The sequence below is a fragment of the Gracilinanus agilis genome, chromosome 1 (genome assembly GCF_016433145.1).
Source record: "Gracilinanus agilis isolate LMUSP501 chromosome 1, AgileGrace, whole genome shotgun sequence".
Lineage (NCBI taxonomy): Eukaryota > Metazoa > Chordata > Mammalia > Didelphimorphia > Didelphidae > Gracilinanus > Gracilinanus agilis.
In genome coordinates, this window is record NC_058130.1 from 691,624,846 (window position 1) to 691,645,365 (window position 20,520).

General features: G+C 37.4%; 1 protein-coding gene across 1 annotated transcript in view; it reads right to left on the minus strand.

The window, feature by feature from the left end:
• The window catches only part of FAM135B (family with sequence similarity 135 member B), a 388,009-nt gene that overhangs the window by 53,112 nt on the left and 314,377 nt on the right, over nt 1-20,520 (minus strand). The window contains exons 8-10 of the mRNA XM_044658294.1: nt 19,391-19,440; nt 9,368-9,523; nt 2,266-2,339 (exon numbers count right to left, since the gene is read on the minus strand). Coding sequence (XP_044514229.1) covers nt 2,266-2,339; nt 9,368-9,523; nt 19,391-19,440 — 280 coding nt within the window. The remainder of the gene's footprint in view (nt 1-2,265; nt 2,340-9,367; nt 9,524-19,390; nt 19,441-20,520) is intronic.

The following is a 20,520-nucleotide window of genomic DNA, read 5'->3' on the forward strand; positions in this document are numbered from 1 at the left end:
GTTTAAGTATGTTTAGGTTTATTTAGAGATATTACATTTGGCAATAGTGTTACATAGAAAATGCTTGGAGCTAGATTACCTCTGTTATCTCTTTGGGGCATTCCTAGGGCCCAACAACTAACATTAGGATAACAGATTTAGATATTGAAGAGAAATCAGAGATTAACTAATCTAACTCTTTCTACAAAAGAGAAACCATATCGGGGTTCTAATTTTAAAAAAAATAGAGATAGATAAACAAATCGAGGAGATAAAGTAACTTGGCCAAAGTCATATAGGTAGTAAATGTCAGGAGTTTTTGAACACCAAGAGTTCATGCTTTTTCCATTGTTCCATGCTGCCTCTCATTCTATATTTCCAAGTTCTATATACTTGCATTACTCTTTATTATATGATAATAAAAAAGAGGAAAAATGGAAGAAAAGAGGGATGGCAATAAGGATGAAAAAGATGGAAAGTGGAGGCTCCTCGGAGAGGGAGTAAATATTATCAACATGACTTTATTAAGCATTAAATGAAACTAATTAATTAAATGCCTTCATTCAATCATCCATGTTGGCTTGAGGAGTAAGGTCAGTATTTATCAGAGGAGAAATATGTCTTTCAGAAACCTTAATATCCCAATTCCATTTCACCACAATATCCATTTCTCCTCTCACCTTAGTGATGTTTCTCCCACTTTTGTTTTGTTTTTTGCTTTATAAAAGAGATGGGGGAGAAAAGAGCCATCTGCATTCCTAATTAGCTATCTTCTCAGTTCTTAAGTTAAATTAATAAAGACTTGAGAATCTTGATGCTCTTAAATAGATGAATTTGCCCTATGATTTGCTTCTAAATTATTCGTTAAAGAACAGTAGGCATGACTCTAGGGAAGAGAGTGATTGTTTCACTTCTATAGAATTATGCTAAATTTGATAAAAATGTTTGGCTTATATGCCACCCACTCAGTTTCTTTGTGTGAAATGTTTGTCTAAGTTGTTCCAGGAAAGAACAGGAAAGAAGACACAGAGGAGGGCAAGCTCTGATCTTCCATCCTAAGAGATGAAGAAACAAAAGTCTTTGGATAATTAAATCTTCATTTCTTTCAGATGCATCTAGTTTGGGGTTTCAACACTTCTATTTCAGAATGTTTTATTAGCGGCCTGATTGGTCTCCTTCCTTTCAGGTTCTACATCCTCTAATCTACACTAGACATAGTTCCTAATCTTTAACTCTGTTTGTGTCTCTCCAGTCTATCAATATATAAACATGATTCTGACAGTCAGGATTCTCTCTAGTTTTGGAAGCAAACTACTCTTTGAAATTTAACTCCTGTTATTTGTGTTTGTATTCTCCTGAACTAGAACATTCACCATTAAGTCACTTATTTTGGAGATTTTATTATATCAGTGAAATCATATGCAATCCCCTCCCTCAGTATCTGCATCTACTAAAATCATTGCATGCTTGTAAATGTTTAACAAGTAGTAATTCATAACACACACAAATATATATGGATTATGTGTATATAGATAGAATAGATATTGTTGTTTGTCCTGATGTCTTGACTTGCTTATGTGAATTGGTTTTAAGTAATGCCGAGTGGCACAGAGTTGTTTATCTCACTCTCTCTTCTGTAGTTCTCTCTCTTCCAGTATAAAGACAAAAGTCAGGATGCAATGGATGATCTTGGTGTCTTCAATGTCTGACCAAGCTCCCTATCTCTCTCTCTGTCTCTGTCTCTGTCTCTGTCTCTCTCTCTGTCTCTCTGTCTCTCTCTCTCTCTCTCAACACACACACACACACACACACACCACAAACACATAACACATTTTAAAGTTTAATCTGCACTATTAACATTTTCTTCCTCACTTTTTTAAACCTGGATAATCAATAAAACAATAAATCAAGCCGATTTGTAGTTTTGGCTGATTTCTGCATTGTAAATGATCACAATGAAAATTTCACAATTGGTTCTCATGAGCTAGTTTGAGTGGATTAAGCACACCTCTGACAAATTCCTCATAATCCACCGCTTTCGTGAAGCTTCTCTCATTTTCCTCTTCAGGTAAATAAAATCTTTTCTGCATCTACTTCTTTCATAACAATTTCTGCCTTTCTAAACTGCCTATACTATTCTAATCTGTATTATCACTGTTAGTATACATGTCTTCTTTCCTGTGTATGTTTATGTATACATGTCTATATGAATGTATGTATTTATATTATTTGTGTGTGTATACATGTATATGTAAGTATATAATTTGAGAACACAAAATTACTTACACACTTTCCTGAAATGTCAAGACAGAAAGCTTTTGGTGTTCCATGTAGAAGAAAGCCTCTGAAAATCTTCTGACCTAGGAAAGGAAATGATAAATCATTCATAACTAGGAGTTATCCCAAAATGGACATTTTGGGGGGCTTAACATTATCATTTGATTTTTTATTGAGCATTTAAATGTTCCTGTTCAGTCATTCATGCTGAATTGAGGAGCAGCATCAGCACTTAGCAGAGAAGTTTATCTTTGGGAATTACAAATACCCCCTTTTTATTCTCCATACTATTCTACCCCCTCAATCTGGGTGATGCCTATCTGTCGGTCTCCTCCCTCCCTCTCTTTCTCTCTCTCCCTCTCCTCTTCCTGTTCCTGTCCCTGTCCCTCTCTCCCCCTTCTTCCTCTCTCTCTTCTCCCCATAATCCCCCCAACTCCCTGATTCTAATGATGGCTCACTGTATTATGTTCAGATTACCTCCTCTGGGCTTTAATTCACTCATTTGATGAATCAGGGTGCTGGCTAAGCTGAAATCTGAAATTCCTTCCAACTCTAATGTTCTATACTCCAAGAGGCATTCTCTTCCTTAAGTGTGGATGGGAGCAGAGAGCTTCTTTAGGAATCTAGTACTGCATAGTTATATCATGAATATATGCCTCAGTGCTCTACTTTTTGAGGAGTAAACTGGAGATGCAAGCACATCCTTTCACCAGAAGAACATTTCTCTCTGTGTTTTTTTTTCCTCCTATTTTTTCCTTCTTTGTGGGGTTGGGGTCTTGGAGCATTCTCTATTCATTAACCACAAAGCACTCAAATCTCTTGGTATCTAGGAACAGTAATTATTTATAACCAATCTCTGTCTTATTGTAGACCTTAAAATATTACCAAAAAAAATGAGTTTTTTGAGCTATTTTAAGAAAAAAGGAAGATCAAAGAAAGGATAAAATTGTGTTCATGGTTCAGTGATTTTAAAAGGTTGGATAACTCAACTATTTATTTCAATTTTCTGTAGGAAGGAAAACTATATTCACATGAGAAAATAATTAAATTTATAATGTTGAACAAGGAAGTGAAACCAATAAGTGAAGAGAGGTTGAAGAGAGCATCTCCCTTCCTTCAGTGAATTTAAACAATCTAGTCAAGGCAATCTATATCCCTGGGTACTGAGAAAACCAGAAGATGTGATTACTGAACCAATATCTATGGCCCTCAAAAACTGCTAACTATTTGGAAAATTACAGTTTAACTAAAGAAAATAATATGTTCTTCTCGACCTTAAGTAAAGGTAGAGACTGGAGAAATATATTCCAGAGATGTTTTAGTAGAGATTTATTTCAGGGGACAGAGCCATGATGACAGAATGAAGTCAGAAGATCTGCCAACTCGCACAACATAGTCTTTCTACAATATCTTATAAAATCCCAATCCACATTCTGATTGGGAATGGAAATGGGAACTGGGATTGGGAATGGGGAAAAAATGGGAAAACCAACCAAAAGTCATTGTGAATCATTTTTCAAGACCAAGGAAGCTTATAAAGACAGAAAGAGATGTCTGCATACATGGAGGAAGGTACTGTTCAGGAATGTGGTATGGTGGAAGTAGTACTGTCTACAGGTTATGGGATAGCAGCAATACCCAGGGATTATGATTAGAAAGAGATCCTAGGGGACCCCTGTACTATTACAGGGCACAGGATTGAATTTCATTTGGCAGCTCTATCACTAAGTACCCAGTTCCCAGGAAGAGAGGAATTCTCCCTGAGGGAGCAAGGGCCCTACTTCTGTAAAAAACAGAACACAAAGAACACAGTCCAGAAAGGCAGTAGCCAGACCTCCCCTAGGATCTCATTGTGTTGGCAGTACTGAAAACTTTCATGTCTTCAGATTGAGCTGGGAAAGGAGTAAAAAGACATAAAAGACAGAAGCTCAGGCCAGATACTAACCCCCCAATTCCAGAGATGGGCAAAGCCCAGCTTTAACATAAAGTTCAAAACCAAGAAGTAGGCAGGAAAATGAGCAAGTAACAACAACAAAAAAGAATCCAAAATAATGGTTATAGGGGATTTAAAGACATAAACTCAGAATATCATCAATACCATAAAGCTATCAAAATACAAAGATCAAAAGATCTCAAAAGAAGAATGTAAGGGTGAGAAAGAAAAATATCCTAAGAGAAGGGGTAAGGGAAAAGAAAAATGGGGGAAATTATCACAAATAAAAGAGCTACAGAAGTAAGAGTTTTTATAATGTGGGACGAATTGTTATTAAAGAGCAGAGGGTTTGACAAATGATATTCTGAAATACTAAGGATCTAGGATTAAAACTGAGGATAATTTACCTAGCAAAATAAAATATAATCCCATAAGGGAAAATATATATATATATATATANTTAACATAAAGTTCAAAACCAAGAAGTAGGCAGGAAAATGAGCAAGTAACAACAACAAAAAAGAATCCAAAATAATGGTTATAGGGGATTTAAAGACATAAACTCAGAATATCATCAATACCATAAAGCTATCAAAATACAAAGATCAAAAGATCTCAAAAGAAGAATGTAAGGGTGAGAAAGAAAAATATCCTAAGAGAAGGGGTAAGGGAAAAGAAAAATGGGGGAAATTATCACAAATAAAAGAGCTACAGAAGTAAGAGTTTTTATAATGTGGGACGAATTGTTATTAAAGAGCAGAGGGTTTGACAAATGATATTCTGAAATACTAAGGATCTAGGATTAAAACTGAGGATAATTTACCTAGCAAAATAAAATATAATCCCATAAGGGAAAATGAATATATATATATATATATAATAAAATAGAGAATGATCGAGCATTCCTGATTTAAAGTATAGAGCTAAATAGAAAATTTGACTTTAGAACACAAGGAAAAAGGGAAACCAAAAAAATTTAAGTGAGGATCATAAGAGATTTAAGTTTAAACTCTTTACCATCCTATATGTGAAAGTGGTACCTGTAACTTCCAAGAATTTTATAATCATTAGGAGATTTAGAGGTTTGTAATGACCCTGGGGCATAGATAACTATTAATCAGCCCCAGGAATCTTACAGATGAAGGTGGAAACTGTTTGTTTTGTTTTGTTTTGTTTTTTAAACCCTTAACTTCTGTGTATTGGCTCCTAGGTGGAAGAGTGCTAAGGGTGGGCAGTGGGGGTCAAGTGACTTGCCCAGGGTCACACAGCTAGGAAGTGTCCAAGGCCAGATTTGAATCTAGGACCTCCCATCTCTAGGCCTGGCTGTCAATCCACTGAGCTACCCAGCTGCCCCCACTGCTGAGATGTTTGATGAAACCCCCTATCTAGATACTAAGATAGGTTTGTTTATCAGCAGCTATACTGATCTTAGCTGCTACTTGAAGTTGTGTAGAATCTGCAGATACAAATAACCAATCAATTGCTTTCCTTAGTTCCCACCTAACTAATGAGGAAATAATTACTTCCCCAATTAGTAATTTGATTGACTAATAACTACAAGGATGATAATCCTTGTCTTCAATTTCTGACTGCAGATTTGTTTAGAAGATCACTAATAACAAAACTCTTTCACCAAAAGCCAGATGGTTCTCTAACTGACAATATGCTGGAACTCTTTTGAATAAGCAGGTCAGTGATGTCTTTCTTAATATAGCTATTTAATGATAATGGATAAGGTAAAGGAAAAGGCTTGGGAAGTTATGCTGGAAAGAGGGATTAAAGGGAAACCCTGATCCTTTGTTTATCTATGTGGTTGATTATAAAGCTTGGTATCTCGAAGTCTGTTTGGCCAGTTGGCTGGCTAGGCTGAAAGGCAGTTTGGGCACTTAATCCTGACTCTGAGAAAATACTGAAATGAACCCTTCCTCCCACCAAATCTCCCAAGATTGAGAGAAAGATCCATTGATTTCGCCTGCTTTTATAGTCTAATCCCAACTGACTTTGGTCTTATGCCAGCTCAAAATGCCCTCATTGCTTTCTGCATTCTAACCAAGTAACTGGCATTCATGCCTGCCCAACATGGCTTCCTGAAAAGTCTTTACAGGTTCTGACAATGTAGAGAGGGCATAAGTTTGACTCTAGTATGTTGATCTCAAAAGAAGAATGTAAGGGTGAGAAAGAGAAATATCCTGGGAGAAGGGGTAAGGGAAAAGAAAAATAGGGGAAACTATCTCAAATAAAAGAGCTGTGGCAGTAAAAATTTTCTTAATATAGGATGAACTCACCCATAAAACAGAAGAAAAAGCAAATGGATTAGAAACTAGAATTCAATAATATGTTGTTTACAAGAGAAATACTTGACATAGAAAGACACACACAGAATTAAAATAAGGTGCTGGAGAGGAATCTATTATGTTTAGGCTAAAATAAAAAAAGGCAGAGGCAGCAATCATGATCTCAGACAAAATAAAAGCAAAAATAGTCTAGATTAAAAGAGAGAATCAAGAAAATTACATTCTGCTAAAAAATATCAAAGACAATGAATTAATATGAATGCATTTTACTACCAGTTCTCAAAGCCTTTCCAAATTCACAGGAATTATTAGAGCTTATGCTTTGTTGCCATAATCTTCAAGAATATCTAGATTAAAAAAGGAATCCAATTGGATTAAAATATATTTATCAAAGTATTTTTAAATGCTTATGGATCCCATATCAAGAATGTTTACTGTAGGAAAATCCCGTTGAGAAGTCTATTCCTCTTCAATTAATGTATACTTCCTGTATAATACTTTTGCAACTTAGTCTTAAAAGTGTTGCCTAAGAACATTAGTGAGGAACAGTTGGGTGGCTCAGTGGATTGAGAGCAAAGGTTTAGAGTCAGGAACTCTTAGGTTCAAATCTGGCCTCAGATACTTCCTAGCTGTGTGACTCTGGGCAAGTCACTTAACCTTAATTGCCTATCCCTTACCTCTCTTCTTCCTTAGAACTAATATATAGTATTAATTCTAAGACAGAAGGTAAGAGTTTAAAAAATAAAGAACTTCAGTGGCTAAATAAATTACCAAAGATCATGCTGCATATTGGGTAGTATAAGAGTACTTATTATTGTTGTTGTTGCTGTTATTATTATTATTATTATTACTATTATTATTTCCAACCTGTTATCTAAGAGTCTTTGAGTCTTATAGAGGTTAAATGATTTGCCCAAGTCACACCATCAGCAATGTCAGCACTAGGATGAAATACTTGATCTACGAACATTCATGCCCACATTATTTCCCTTACGGTCTGATACCTCTGAAGATGCATCACTTCCTCTATATATCAGGTTATTCCATCGCTTGAAGACATTTTGGAGAGACATATTTCTTTAAAGGTAATATTTATTTGAAATAGTCCATTATCATATTAGTTATATGTGATCTGTAAATAGTATTTGTGGTGAAATTGTGTGTGTGAGGGACTGACAGAGAGACAGTGACAAAGAGAGACAGTGACAGAGACAGAAAAAGAGAATCAGAAAGACAGACCTGGGGAAGCAAAACAAAGACAGAGGTAGAGATGAGAAGACAAGAGAACAACAGATTAGAACAGAAGAGACAGGAGAAGAGAATAAGGATGGAGTGGAAAGACAAGAGGAAATTCCTAGAAGTTGTTTAAAGCTCCATGTATCCAAATGCTAAACATCTTGGGGGAGCTTTAGAATATTGACTTAAGAGGGATTCTGGATATGTTGCATAGAGTGTTGCATAGAGATTTGCATCACAAAATCAGAGGATTTATAGCAGGAAGGGACCATAGATGCTCAATACCTTCATTTTCCTGATGAGGTAATTGAAACTCATGAAAATAAAATGATTTTCCCAATATCTGAGAAGTAATAACCTGAGAGCCAGGATTCAAACTCTGCCTTCTGATTTACAAATTACTGCTTTTTCTATTCAACCCCCAAGCGATGGAAGCTGGCAGTGGGCAGTGGGCAGTAAAGGGTAGTAATAGGAACAGGAACCTCATAGTCTGAAAGCTTGTGGTTCTCACCAATAAACATTAGTTAAATGTAGACTGCAAAATCTGTAGTTTCAGCATTAGTAAAGCATAAATTCAGTATCAATTACTGTTACCAGTTCAGTAAAATACAGTACTGGGCCATCAGCTTTGTGCCTAATCTGTTTTATTATTTACTCAGATTGTTCTTTTATTTACTTTAGTTTTTAACTGTAAGACCATAATTACCTATAGTGGAACTCCAATGTACTGCATGCCCCTCCCAGCTCCCATCATTGAAGAAAACATTCCAGAAGGGTAGTGAGACCTCTCTCACATTGACAAATGATGACAAGGGAGACAATGGGGAATATGTGCACTAAGGACTCCAGCATTCCATAAAGATCTTCAAAACCTGCACATGCTCCTTATTCCCTAGGATGTATGTGTCAAATCCCAAACCACAATTCCATCTGAATTTGGCCATACCTATTTTCCAGGGTCTTTGGAGGAGATTTCTCTGGAATGGTAGATAACAAGTCCCCAGACCTAATAAATACGCAAACCCAGATCCACAGGGCTATGGAGCTGCTACTCCACACAGAGCTGCTACCCTGCAGTTGCTACTACTCTTGGGGCTGCTACTTCATTACCTAGTGGGCTATTCCATGAGTCCTAAGGGCTACACCATCACCCAGAGAGCTGACATTCCATTAGCTACAGAGCTGCTACTCCACACCTGGAGAACTGCTATCCCATCAACTCCACAGAGGCTACTCTACTAGCCCCCACCCCCACCCCTTTACCCAACAGCCCTAAAGCTGTCTGATTAGCCCCCTGGCTATTTCACCATCTGAAACCTCTACTTCAAATAAAATTCTTTCTTCTGGATTGAAGGCAGTTTGAGTCTCCCATTCTTGGGGGAAGATCCTGCAACAAACTTGGATGTGTTTCTCCTACAACACAAGTAGTCCTTTTTATCAAGAAAGGAAATCATGATGGCTAGTCTAATGTTTTGTCTATAATATCCCATTTCCTTTTGAAAACAGAAGTCCCCCACTATATATCACATGCTGGTGGCAGTGGATTTGGAAGAGGCTAATTCAGTATATGTCTTAGTTTAGAGTCTAGGATCTAAAGTTTACTGGTGAATATACAGAAGGAATACACAAAGCTATTTTCTCTACTTACCCTCAAAGCATGGTGCTCCTTGTTGAGATATGTTGTGACTTCAGGGTTCAGTGACACCACTTCCAGAAATTGGGTCCACAGTTCCAAGAGATGGGAGCAAAGCCAAGTGAGGTCTTTACTTATCTGCTCAGCTATCTTCTCTGGATTGTTCATCAGCTGAGGGAAAAGAAATCATTAGTCGACACCAAATCCAACTGGTCTGAACTTTGCCATGAAGTTCTCTGAGTCCTTAACTAACTCCTCAAAAGCCCCAGAACAAACAAAAAAAACTTACTCTGTTTTCTCACAAAGAATGGTATAGTGGAAAAGAGTCCTAATATTGGGAGTCCTAGATCATAAGATTTAGCTGGCAGCATGTAGAGGTAAGGATCACTTTATTTAGTCTTATCCCTCCATTTAACATAAGAGGAAGCTGAGGTACAGAAAAGTGAACCACTTGAGATATTAGCATCCTAGATCCAGAGAGACTTTAGAAGTCACTTCATGACACCTTCTGATTTTAGAATTTGGAAACAGAGGTCCAGTGAGATAAAGGTCATACAGGTAGTAAATTTTGAAATGAGGACTTAAACCCAGGTTTCCTAATTCAATCTCCAGCATTTCTAGTTGAATGTAATGTCTTGGAGGGCGGGGCTTGTTATTTATTGTATCTTTGTTCTTCTAGCCAGCATATTGGCTTTATTTGACCAGACTGCTGAGAATGTTAGAACAAATGGATAGGTATGGGATTTCTAAAAAAATTGTACCCAAGAAATGATAGGCAAGAGCTTTATTGTTATGTGATGCTGCAAGCAGGAAAATAAACAAACGAACAAATAAATAAATAAATAAATGTATACACACACACACACACACACACACACACACACTATAAGAACATAAATAGACAGAGACTTGGTCACACATACAAGAAACTCTCCCAGCTGGAGGATAAGGGAGACATGTCGGGGACTGAATACATTCAGAATTGGAGAGATCAGATGGCAAATGGGCTTGGTAACCAAATCCAGACATGATAGAAAAGTTGTCAAGTTTCCTTATTGATACCAGGTTTGGTATGGTAAGTCCACAAAACTCCTGGGAGGGTTAACTAAAGTAGTAGAAGGAAAATGACTCAAGATCTCTATCAAGATCAAGAGTTTATCCCACCAAAAAGCTGTCAGCCTCATCAGCCTGAGCCTGGATTAATAGTGGGAAAATTGTCTATTTTGTCTTTCTACTTGTTTCTATAGGCATTGAGACAACTTAGCCTAAATGCCTTCATATTCAGTTCTATTATTATAACATGGCATCAAACTACAATTAAACAATAACACCAAACATTGTAAAGCTGACAGGTGTCACAACCTGAAAAAGTGCTTTATACCTGGCAAAGGCTTAGTAAATATTGGTACGATTGTATCATTCTTCTAATTCTTGCTGATAGCATCCCTAACAAAGGATTATACAGCTCCTGTTTAAGGATCCAAAGAGGGGAAGGTAGGTGACTCAGCAGATAGAAAGCCAGGCCTGGAAATGAGAGATCTTGGGTTCAAATTTGGACTCAGATACTTCCTAGTTATGTGGACCTGGACAAGTCATTTAACCCCACTTGCCTACCCCTTATTGTTCATCTCCCTTGGAACCAATATTTAATATCAATTCTAAAATAGAAGGTAAGCATTTTAAATTTTTTAAATTTATTTTTTCTTAATTTTTAAATTTTAATTTAAAATTATTTTTTTAAAAGATCTAAGAGAATGGAAAATCCAATAGCCTCTAAATCACATTCTTTAGAATGTGATGTCAGACAACTTACTTCATAAATGAGGTTTAGTTTTCCCTTTGTAAAATGGATAGAAGAAAAACTAGGTTCATTTCTAGGATTTCTGCCAGTTTAATAGTCTGCTACAAGAACAACAAACTATTAAAACTGTGAAGATTCTATGACCCAGAGATATTGGAACTAGGTCTATACCTCAAAAAGAGTAAATTAAGAGAGAAAAACCTTTATATACAAAAATATCTTTAACTGCTCTTTTTGTGGTGGTGGTGTATATATATATATATATATAACATGGGCATTGTGCCAAGATGGCAGGGACCCTGTACCCCTTAACTCAGGCAGGTTGTGAACAGGGAAATTCCCTTCCCCCTTCCTGTCCTTGTGACTCCCAAGACAAAGACCATTATCCTTGGGATAGATAAAGAGATACACCTTCCCGCCACACCTTGATAGCCTAAGCCCAGGGGATCTCAGTCAGAATCTCCCACCCACGTAATGCCTGAGTGTAAGAAGACACATCACACTACTGTAAAGAATACAAAAAACCCTGAACTGGAGCACTGGGGGAGCAGCTCCCATAGTTGTTCCACTCATGCTGCCCTGCCATGTCTTGGTGGGCAACCCCCTAGGGTTGCTCCACTCATACTGTCTTCCTGGCCATTAATCCTATCTTACTAATAAATCTTTCTTTTCACTTTTAAGCTAAGTTTGGAGTCCTCTCATTCCTGAGAAAGGTTTCCTTCCCGAACCGAGGGGTTCACCATTTGTACCTCCATAACATATATATGTATATATACGTATATATAGATATACATATTTATGTGTGTTTTTGTATGTATATCTATATCTATATCTATATCTATATATATTCATCTTTTTCCTTTATAAGTGGAGAAGAAGAGATGGGAGGGAGAAAATTTAATCCTAAAAGTTACTAAATTTAAAAATAAATTGTCTATGGTTAACTATGGTATAATGTAAAGAACAATGACATTTCTGGTCAGAAATCTTAGATTAGAATCTTAGATCAATTATTATTGTGACCTTAAGCAAGTCACTCCATTTTTCTAAGCTTTAGTTTCCTCATCTGGAAAATGAAAACATTATTAGATCTAATGGCTTTTAAGACCTCTTCCCCCTCTTCTAGAGTTTGTGTTATGGACCTTAGCTTTCTGGATAAGTATGTCATCTTAAGCAAGACTATTTGCCTTACAAGTCTTCAGTTTCCTTTATCTGTAACATGGGAGTAATTATATCTGCACAGTTTACATTAAAGGTGTGAGGAAAGGATTTGGAAGATTTCAAACTTCTAGAGAAATGATTTGGCTTTTCTTTTTTTCTTTTAATCAAATCTGTGGTTTCATTGCCATAGGGAAGTCTCCAGGAAGAAATTGCTATTAATGAAGATCAACAACTCTCTTTTGCAACTGCTACTATTAGGGTATTGCCTGGGGCCCTCAGGGATCAGGTGATGTGCCCAGGTTGCCCAGCTTGCATATGTCACCAGTAGGATTTGAAACCAGGTCTTCCTGATTGATGCAGGCTTTCTGTCAACCACAGCATGCTACCTACCTCTCAGAACATAAATGAGTTGCTTTGCTTATCACTGCTCTTGTCTCTATTTATTGCTACTGAATAGCTTCATCTACATTACACATTTCCCCAGAATTTCCGGGTTAAGATGGCTGCAGAGTAGATGCAGGTCGCTTTTACTCTCCTCACTGCCAACCACCAGCATACCTCAAAAGGACAAAACGACCAAATCCAGATGAAAGAAGGGACCCCACAATAGGGCGCAGTATTGAAGGTTCATGAGATTTGGGCACTTCCATACTATAAGAGGGGGAAATAGCTCCCATCAAAATGGGAGCTGACCAACCCTCCCCCAACCCACCCACAGTACCAGAGTCAGAGCAAGTTGGGACTCAAAATCTAACTTCTTCACAGCTAACTGGCACCACTAGGAGCTTGTCCCTGAGAGCAGCAAGACTTGAGATCCCAGGAGGCTGGAGAGCTCAGACCTTGGGCACTGGAGTGGGGCTGAGAGACATATTTCCCCAATGAGAATTTTAGCTGAAACCATATGATGATGAGGATGATGAATGATGATGATACATAAAATTTTAATCTAATATATATATATATATATATATATATATATAATATATATATATTCCTCTTCCTCCCTCTGATTGGAGAGGATGAGGCTAGACATAAGAACTCCTCCCAGGTCCTTCCAGGTCAGCCATCTCATCATTTCCCATCTGGCTGCATTCATGTCCTCTCACTAGTACTCTCTCTACTTTTTCCATTTCTTTTTGCCTTTTTCCATGAGATTCTCAGCTCTTTGAGGGCAGGGACTATATTTTGACTTTCTTTGTATTCTTAATGATTAACATAATGGGATATAGTAAGTGCTTAATAGATGTTTATTAATAGTTTGACTTGTGATCCCCCCAGCTTCTGGCTCAGAGGGGACAAAGAATAGGGTTTCAAAAAACAATGACTGCTTGACTTAAGAATTTCCCACTAGAGGGGCAGCTAGGTGGTCCAGTGGATTGAGAGCCAGGCCTAGAGATGGGAGGTCCTAGGTTCAAATCTGGCCTCAGAAGCTTCCCAGCTGTGTGACCCTGGGCAAGTCACTTGACTCCCATTGCCTAGTGTGTAAATAGAATTAGCTGGATCCCATTAATAGTCAAAAATCTACTCAACCCAGGCGTGCTAATGATGTCACTCTCACCTCCCTTAGTGGGGAGGGGAGACGAGTTACCCACACGTGACAATAAGTAACAAATCAAGAATAAGGGACTGCCCTTTGGGCAGTCCAAATCAATGTAGAAACTGCCATTTGTCCATTTGAATTAGAGGTGGACCACAGGAAGTGATGAAAGACACGATCTCTTTAAGTAAGTGAGTGAACTTCCTGTGGGAGCAGTTGCCATCTGGAACTGGAAGAAGAAGCATCTCCTGAGACCACAGACAGATTACGCTCTATATTGTCACGTGGGTAAGTTAGGCTGACTTCCTTGGCCTAGCTGGGCCAATTCTAAACTCTGCCTATCTGGCTGTTGGGCCTTGTGGCTTACAGCTTCATTTATTAAGCTTTGTAACCTTCTTCTCTCTCCGTCCAGGCCTTTGGCCTGGACTAGCTTCTCCTTTTTCTCTTTATTCCTACTTTTACCTACCGATTGTAAATAAACTCTTCAACCTGATGCTGACTTGGGTCTGATTTAATTACGGAATCAACCTAAATTGTTGATTCGTGGCGGCCACATATTTTTAATATATATCTATAAATACCTAAATTTTCCTTCTTACACTAGCCCTTACCACTCTTCTGCCTTAGAACCAATACAGAGTATTGATTCCAAGACAGAAGGTAAAGGTTTTTAAAAAAAAGAATTTCCCACTAGTAAGAACTTTTTAAGAATTGGTGGGGGGCAAGGACTGTTTTCTGAAGTAGTGAATTCTGTATCACTGAGAGAATTCAAATCAAGACTGGGACTACTTGTTAGAGAAGATGATGAAGTCATTCTTGCTTCAACTGAACAGTCAAATAGATGATGTCCAAGATCTATAACATCATTAAGATTCCGTGATACCATAAATATGAAGGTACTTCTAAACCTTGTTCAATTGTCCTTAATATACCAAGGAATCCCATATTTTGTCTAGGAGCCTACAATAATGTTTACCAATAGAAAATACTGCCTGTTCTTCTGGGACGCATTTTTATTTTTCAGTCTGCTGGCAACTTCTTTTTTTTTTTCCCTTTCATAAGTTAACTTTAGCTATGGGGAAAAGGACTTAAGACTCCAGGGAGGCATTTCAATAAACTACCCATAAATCTGCCAAGAACACCACTGTGGACTATTATGTGCTTCTAAAAATGACCTTAAATAAAGGATTTCTTTTTTCTGTTTTGGAAAGAGAAAGCAAGCCTTGAGAGTATTTCTTTATTTGGAGTTCAACATCAACCACTAGGTGGTACTATCCTACCTACTAACTACACCGGATATCTGGAAGGGGTAGGAGTAGATGTTTCTTCCTTCTACCTTTGCCACACAATAGTCTCCTCCTTTAAAAGGTGGCATCTGGAATAAGTGGCTAATTCACTGGACCCCCACCCCCATCTTACCCTCCAACTATTTCCACCCCCTTGGGAATTCTGCCTTACATAGCTTTCATCTTCCAACCACAAAAAGATGCAGCCAATCTCTACTAACTTTTCTACTTCTTACTAGAGTCACCAACCCGGGAGTACAAAAGCCATGTGAACAACTCCTTATAGGCAGTTTTCTTTGTCCAAATGAAAGCCATGTTTATTTTATTTTTTTTTTTTCTTAAAAGAAAATCAATTGGGGCATCTAGGTAGCACAATGGATAGAGAGGCAGTACTGGAGATGGAAGGTCCTTGGTTCAAACATGGCCTCAGACCTTCCTAGCTGTGTGACCCTGGACAAGTCACTTAACCCCCACTGCATCCTAAGGACCTTAAGCACACTATAAGAACATAGAAGGTAAGAGCAGGAAAGGTCCTTATAAAATACAGTGTTAACATTTAGAAAACAGAATATTAGACCTGAAAAAATACTTAAGCAGAGAACAAACATATCAAGGTGGAAAGGCTTTTGAGCTATATAATGTCAAAAGATTAGATATTAAGAATGGAAAAGATCTTGAAACTGTTAACTTGGAACTAACACAGAACTACTAAAGTAATCAGAAAAATCATTAATCAGGATAGGGATAGATCCACTGCACAGAGCCAGGCACCGAACCTTGCAGAGGACCTACAACCTGGGACTCTGGGGATCCCTGGGATGATCACCATAGGAGATGATAGCTCTAAGGAACCATGAAAATTGGGGAACTTATATAGCTCTTGGGGAACTGAGGACAGGAGTATAGTTGATTGGCTTTACAATGGGGAGTCTTAGACAGGATTATCAGGGAGAGGCTGACATTTTACAATGGGCACAAAAGGGAATGGGTTATCTAGAAGGGAATCTCCTAGGACAAAAGGGTCTGCTAGCTCCATCTAAAATACTTTAAGGTTTATTGTTTGTCTGGAACTCTGAGTCTGAGATTTCCCTCTGGGATGAATTTTCATGTGACAAGGTCAAACTTGAGGTCTTCCAACCTCAGGCTGCTACTAACTTGGGGTTCTCAAGATCTCAAGACTGGAGTTTCTGATTCCAAGTTGACAAAACATAAGATGCTACAACACAATATTAAAGAGATAAAGAACCTGGGAATGTAAGAGATACATCTAGGGACGCAGTGAATAGAAGGATACACTTTTCTTTTCCAATCCTGCCTCAGTCACATATTAGCCAATTGCTCCTTTGCAAGATGTTTAATCTCCCTCAGCCTCAGTTTCACCCTTTGTAAAACAGGTATGATGATAGCACCTACCTCCTACAGTTGTCATCAAAAAGATTTAAAGGGACAACATAGGTAAATTGCTTTGAAAATGTTTAAGCTCTGGGTAAATGTTAGGTATTATAGAAACAATCTTAGAGATCATTTAATACAATTCCATCATTTGGCAGAGAATTAAACTGACCCAGAGAGAGTATTCTTTATAGGATTCTTAACTTCTCCTACAGTTTTTCACCCTTCTAACTGATCTTCCTAGCTAAAACCCTCTCCAATCCAAGTGTACTGCAGTATCCTAGCATTTAACTGAGCAGGATTGAATCAGAAGGCTAACTTTTGTTTCCTTATAGTCCTCTTTTGTTTATTTTCTTTGTTGGACAAAGAAAGCCCTTTCATCTCCAAGTATCTGATTTCAGCATTGATGATGACACTGTTGGATGCAGCTGGAAATGCCCAGGGTTTGTGGGAGCCTTTACAGAATTATTCATTTGTCAGCCACTGCCTTTGGAAGCTTAGATACATTGAATTGGAATGCTATTGTGTGTTTTAAATTGCTGAGGCTAAAAGCATTTCCAATTCCTAGAGATCAAAACATTGTAAGCAGCTTCTCTGAATGAAATTGAGTTGTTCCTACTGGCCCAAATAATGTGGGTGTCAGGTAAGCTCCATCTCTCTTATCTTAAAGTCAAGCTCAACAGTTATAGTGGTGACACATTGGACACCATGGGGATTGCAATGTTTGGAACATGAAACGTCAATACTAAGGGTGAGTTAGGACAAAGAAAAAGGAAATAAAAAAGAAAAGGACTCTTTCAAATTACATTTTAGCATTCTTATCAATGAGTCAAACTGTAATAATAATAATCATATATAGGGGCAGCTGGATGGCTCAGTGGATTGAGAGCCAGGCCTAGAGACAAGAGGTCCTAGTTTCAAGACTGGCCTCAGACACTTCCCAGCTGTGTGACCCTGGGCAAGTCACTTAACCCCCATTGCCTAGCCCTGTAACAAATAAAAAATTAATATAGAAGGATATATATAAAAGATATTAAGGTTTTAAAAATTTTTTTAAATAATCATATATAAAGTTTTTTAAAGTTTGTTAGGCACCTTACATATACTCTCTCATTTTATCCACACAACTCTATGAAATAGGTATTATGATTATTCTCACTTTATAAATGAGGGAACTGAAGCAGACAGAGGTTAAGTAACTTGCCCAGGGTCACATGGCTAATGAATATCTGAGGGAGAATTTGATCTTAGGACTTTCTTACTCCAAGTCCTATATTTAATAGTGTAATTTGGAAGTCTGAAGAGTCAATGAGATTTCAAGCTGCTTTAAGAAAAGCATCATATCTATTTGATGAATACTGCCATTGTCAGATAATATTTGGCACACTGCATTTATTTCTGGACTGTACATTTAGGGAAGATACTAGCTGGTTAGAGTATATCAGAAGGTGGCTACAAGAATGGTGAAGGACTTGGAGATCATGTCGTATCATAACTTATTCAATAAATAAGAGCATTTAGTCTGAAGAAGAAAAGCCTCAAGGGGACACATTATAGCTATGTTGAATTACTTGAAGGGTTGCCATTTTTTAAACCCTCACCTTCCATCTTAGAATGGTAAGGGCTAGACAATGGGAATTAAGTGACTTGCCCAGGGTCACAAAGCTAGGAAGTGTCTGAGGCCAGATTTGAGCCTTAGACCTCCCATATCTAGGCATGACTTTCAATCCACTGAGTCACTCAGCTGCCTAAAAAGGGTTGTCATTTAATTTTTTTTTCCTTTATTTTATTTCAGTAACAAATTTACACATTAGTTTCCCAAGGTTATATGATTCATGTTGTCTCCCTCAAGGGTTAAAATTCTTAATAGAAATTATACTTATTCTGAGTGACATCAAAAAACAGATCCTTGAATCTTGATATAAGCAAAATTTTTCCCTAAAGTTTAAAATTTCCAAAATTGGAATGGGCTACATCAGAAGGGAATGGAGTTGCCCCTCACTTGGTATTTTCAAAGTCAAATTAAACCAACAAACATTTGTACATTTATTAAGTATATACTGGGGTCACGCACTGTACTAAACATTGAGGATAGGAGAAAAAAGGCTAATCAATATACACATACATATATATATGTGTGTGTGTATATATACACACACATACATTCATATGCATATATATAGATTTATAGATTTATATATAACTACATATATTACACATAACGTATATCATAGCAGTACATTATACATAGTATATATATACAAATATATACACACATATGTCCATATAATTTGTATGCATGCATACATATATATCCTTGGCCTCAAAGAACTTGCCTTTTAATGGACTGATGTCCATTACATAATAGAGGAAGTTCCTGTACAGGCATAGGGCTAGACTATATGGATATGGCCTCTGAGTTAAAATAGTTTTAATTAAAAAGCTTTGTGATCCAGCAACTTCCATAAATCTTGACTGCGTATGGATAAATTATTACTATATAGTTTATTTATCATGTGGAATTTAATTATATATTCATAGATTTCTTTCTACTAATACCCTCCTATTATAAAAACAAGGACATTATCTTTGTACATCTCCTAGTGACCAGTGCATCTTACTCAGACAAAAATAAGGAACTTTACAACTGGTTTTCAGCTGAAACACAGTGGACTGACTGAATGAATGTGGCAGAATAACACTCTGTTTAAAGCCAAATGTGAAATTTTTTGGCCTTTTTCACCTTATCCTCCTGTTTGAATTCCCTTCATTTTGGACCTCAGTACTGGACAAGTGACCATGATTTGACTTGAATGTCATCCAATACTGGGAAAATATAATACATCCAAAACAGTATTTACCTGTAGCTCTGAACAAAGAAGAGATAATGTTTCTTCAACAGCAAGTTTCTCTATGGGAGCAAAAACAAAGGCAGAAAATGAAACTGAGGTCAAAGATGAAATTAAAAAGTTATTAATTAACCTGAAGAGGCTAAATTACAGTCTTTCACATGTCCATCAATATTTCCATTCGATTCTCAGTTCCCAAATTGTATTGTCTTAGAATCATGAAACCTTAGAGCTGTGAGAAACCTAAAGAAATCATTGAGACCCAAAACCTCATTTTCTCATACAGAAAACTAAGACCCAGAGAAGTAACCTGATGTGCACAAAAAGTGCGTTACAAAGCCAGACTTGAAACTATGTATACTGATTCCTAACCCATGAATTTACTATCACCCTAGGCTGTCCCTGTTAGGTACATTAAAACTATAATCACCAGAACACTAAAATAGTATAATGGATAGAAAACAGACTTTGGAAACAGAAAAAAGTGGTTAGTTCAAATCTAATCTCTGTTCTGTACTGCTTTTGACACTGAAAAAGTCAATCAATCTCATTTCCTCCAAACCAAATATAAATTTATAAAAATTAAATATAAGCTTATAAATGACTGAGCACATATTGACTGATAGTGGTAGAGGTAAGTTCCTTACAGGGAGAACTGGTGTCTGAGGTCTTTTTATTGTTGTTGTTTAGTCACTTCTCTTGCAACATTATTTGGGATTTTCTTGGCAAAGATACTGAAGTCATTTGCCATTTCTTACTCCAGCTCATTCTATAAATAAGGAAACTGAGGCAAATGGGATTATGTGACTTGTCCAGGGTCACAGATACAAAGGTCTGAGGCTAGATTTGAATTCAGGAAGAATTTCTGAATCCAGGCCTAGCACTCTACCCACTGCCTCATCTAGCTGCCCCCTCTGAGACTTCAGGAAATGGATTAAGCACCAGGGTTACTCATGGGCTCTATCCTACCACTGAATAGCACCTGCTCTGCTTCTTACCTTGACTGATTCACTTCTCCTGGGTTCCCTGGTGTCACCTCACTTTTAAGGGCAAAAAGCATTGATGACAAACAGCGCAGACAATTAGCATATCACCCTGTGGTCACCAGCTTTAGATTTTCTGGTAACTGAGAATATGAGAGT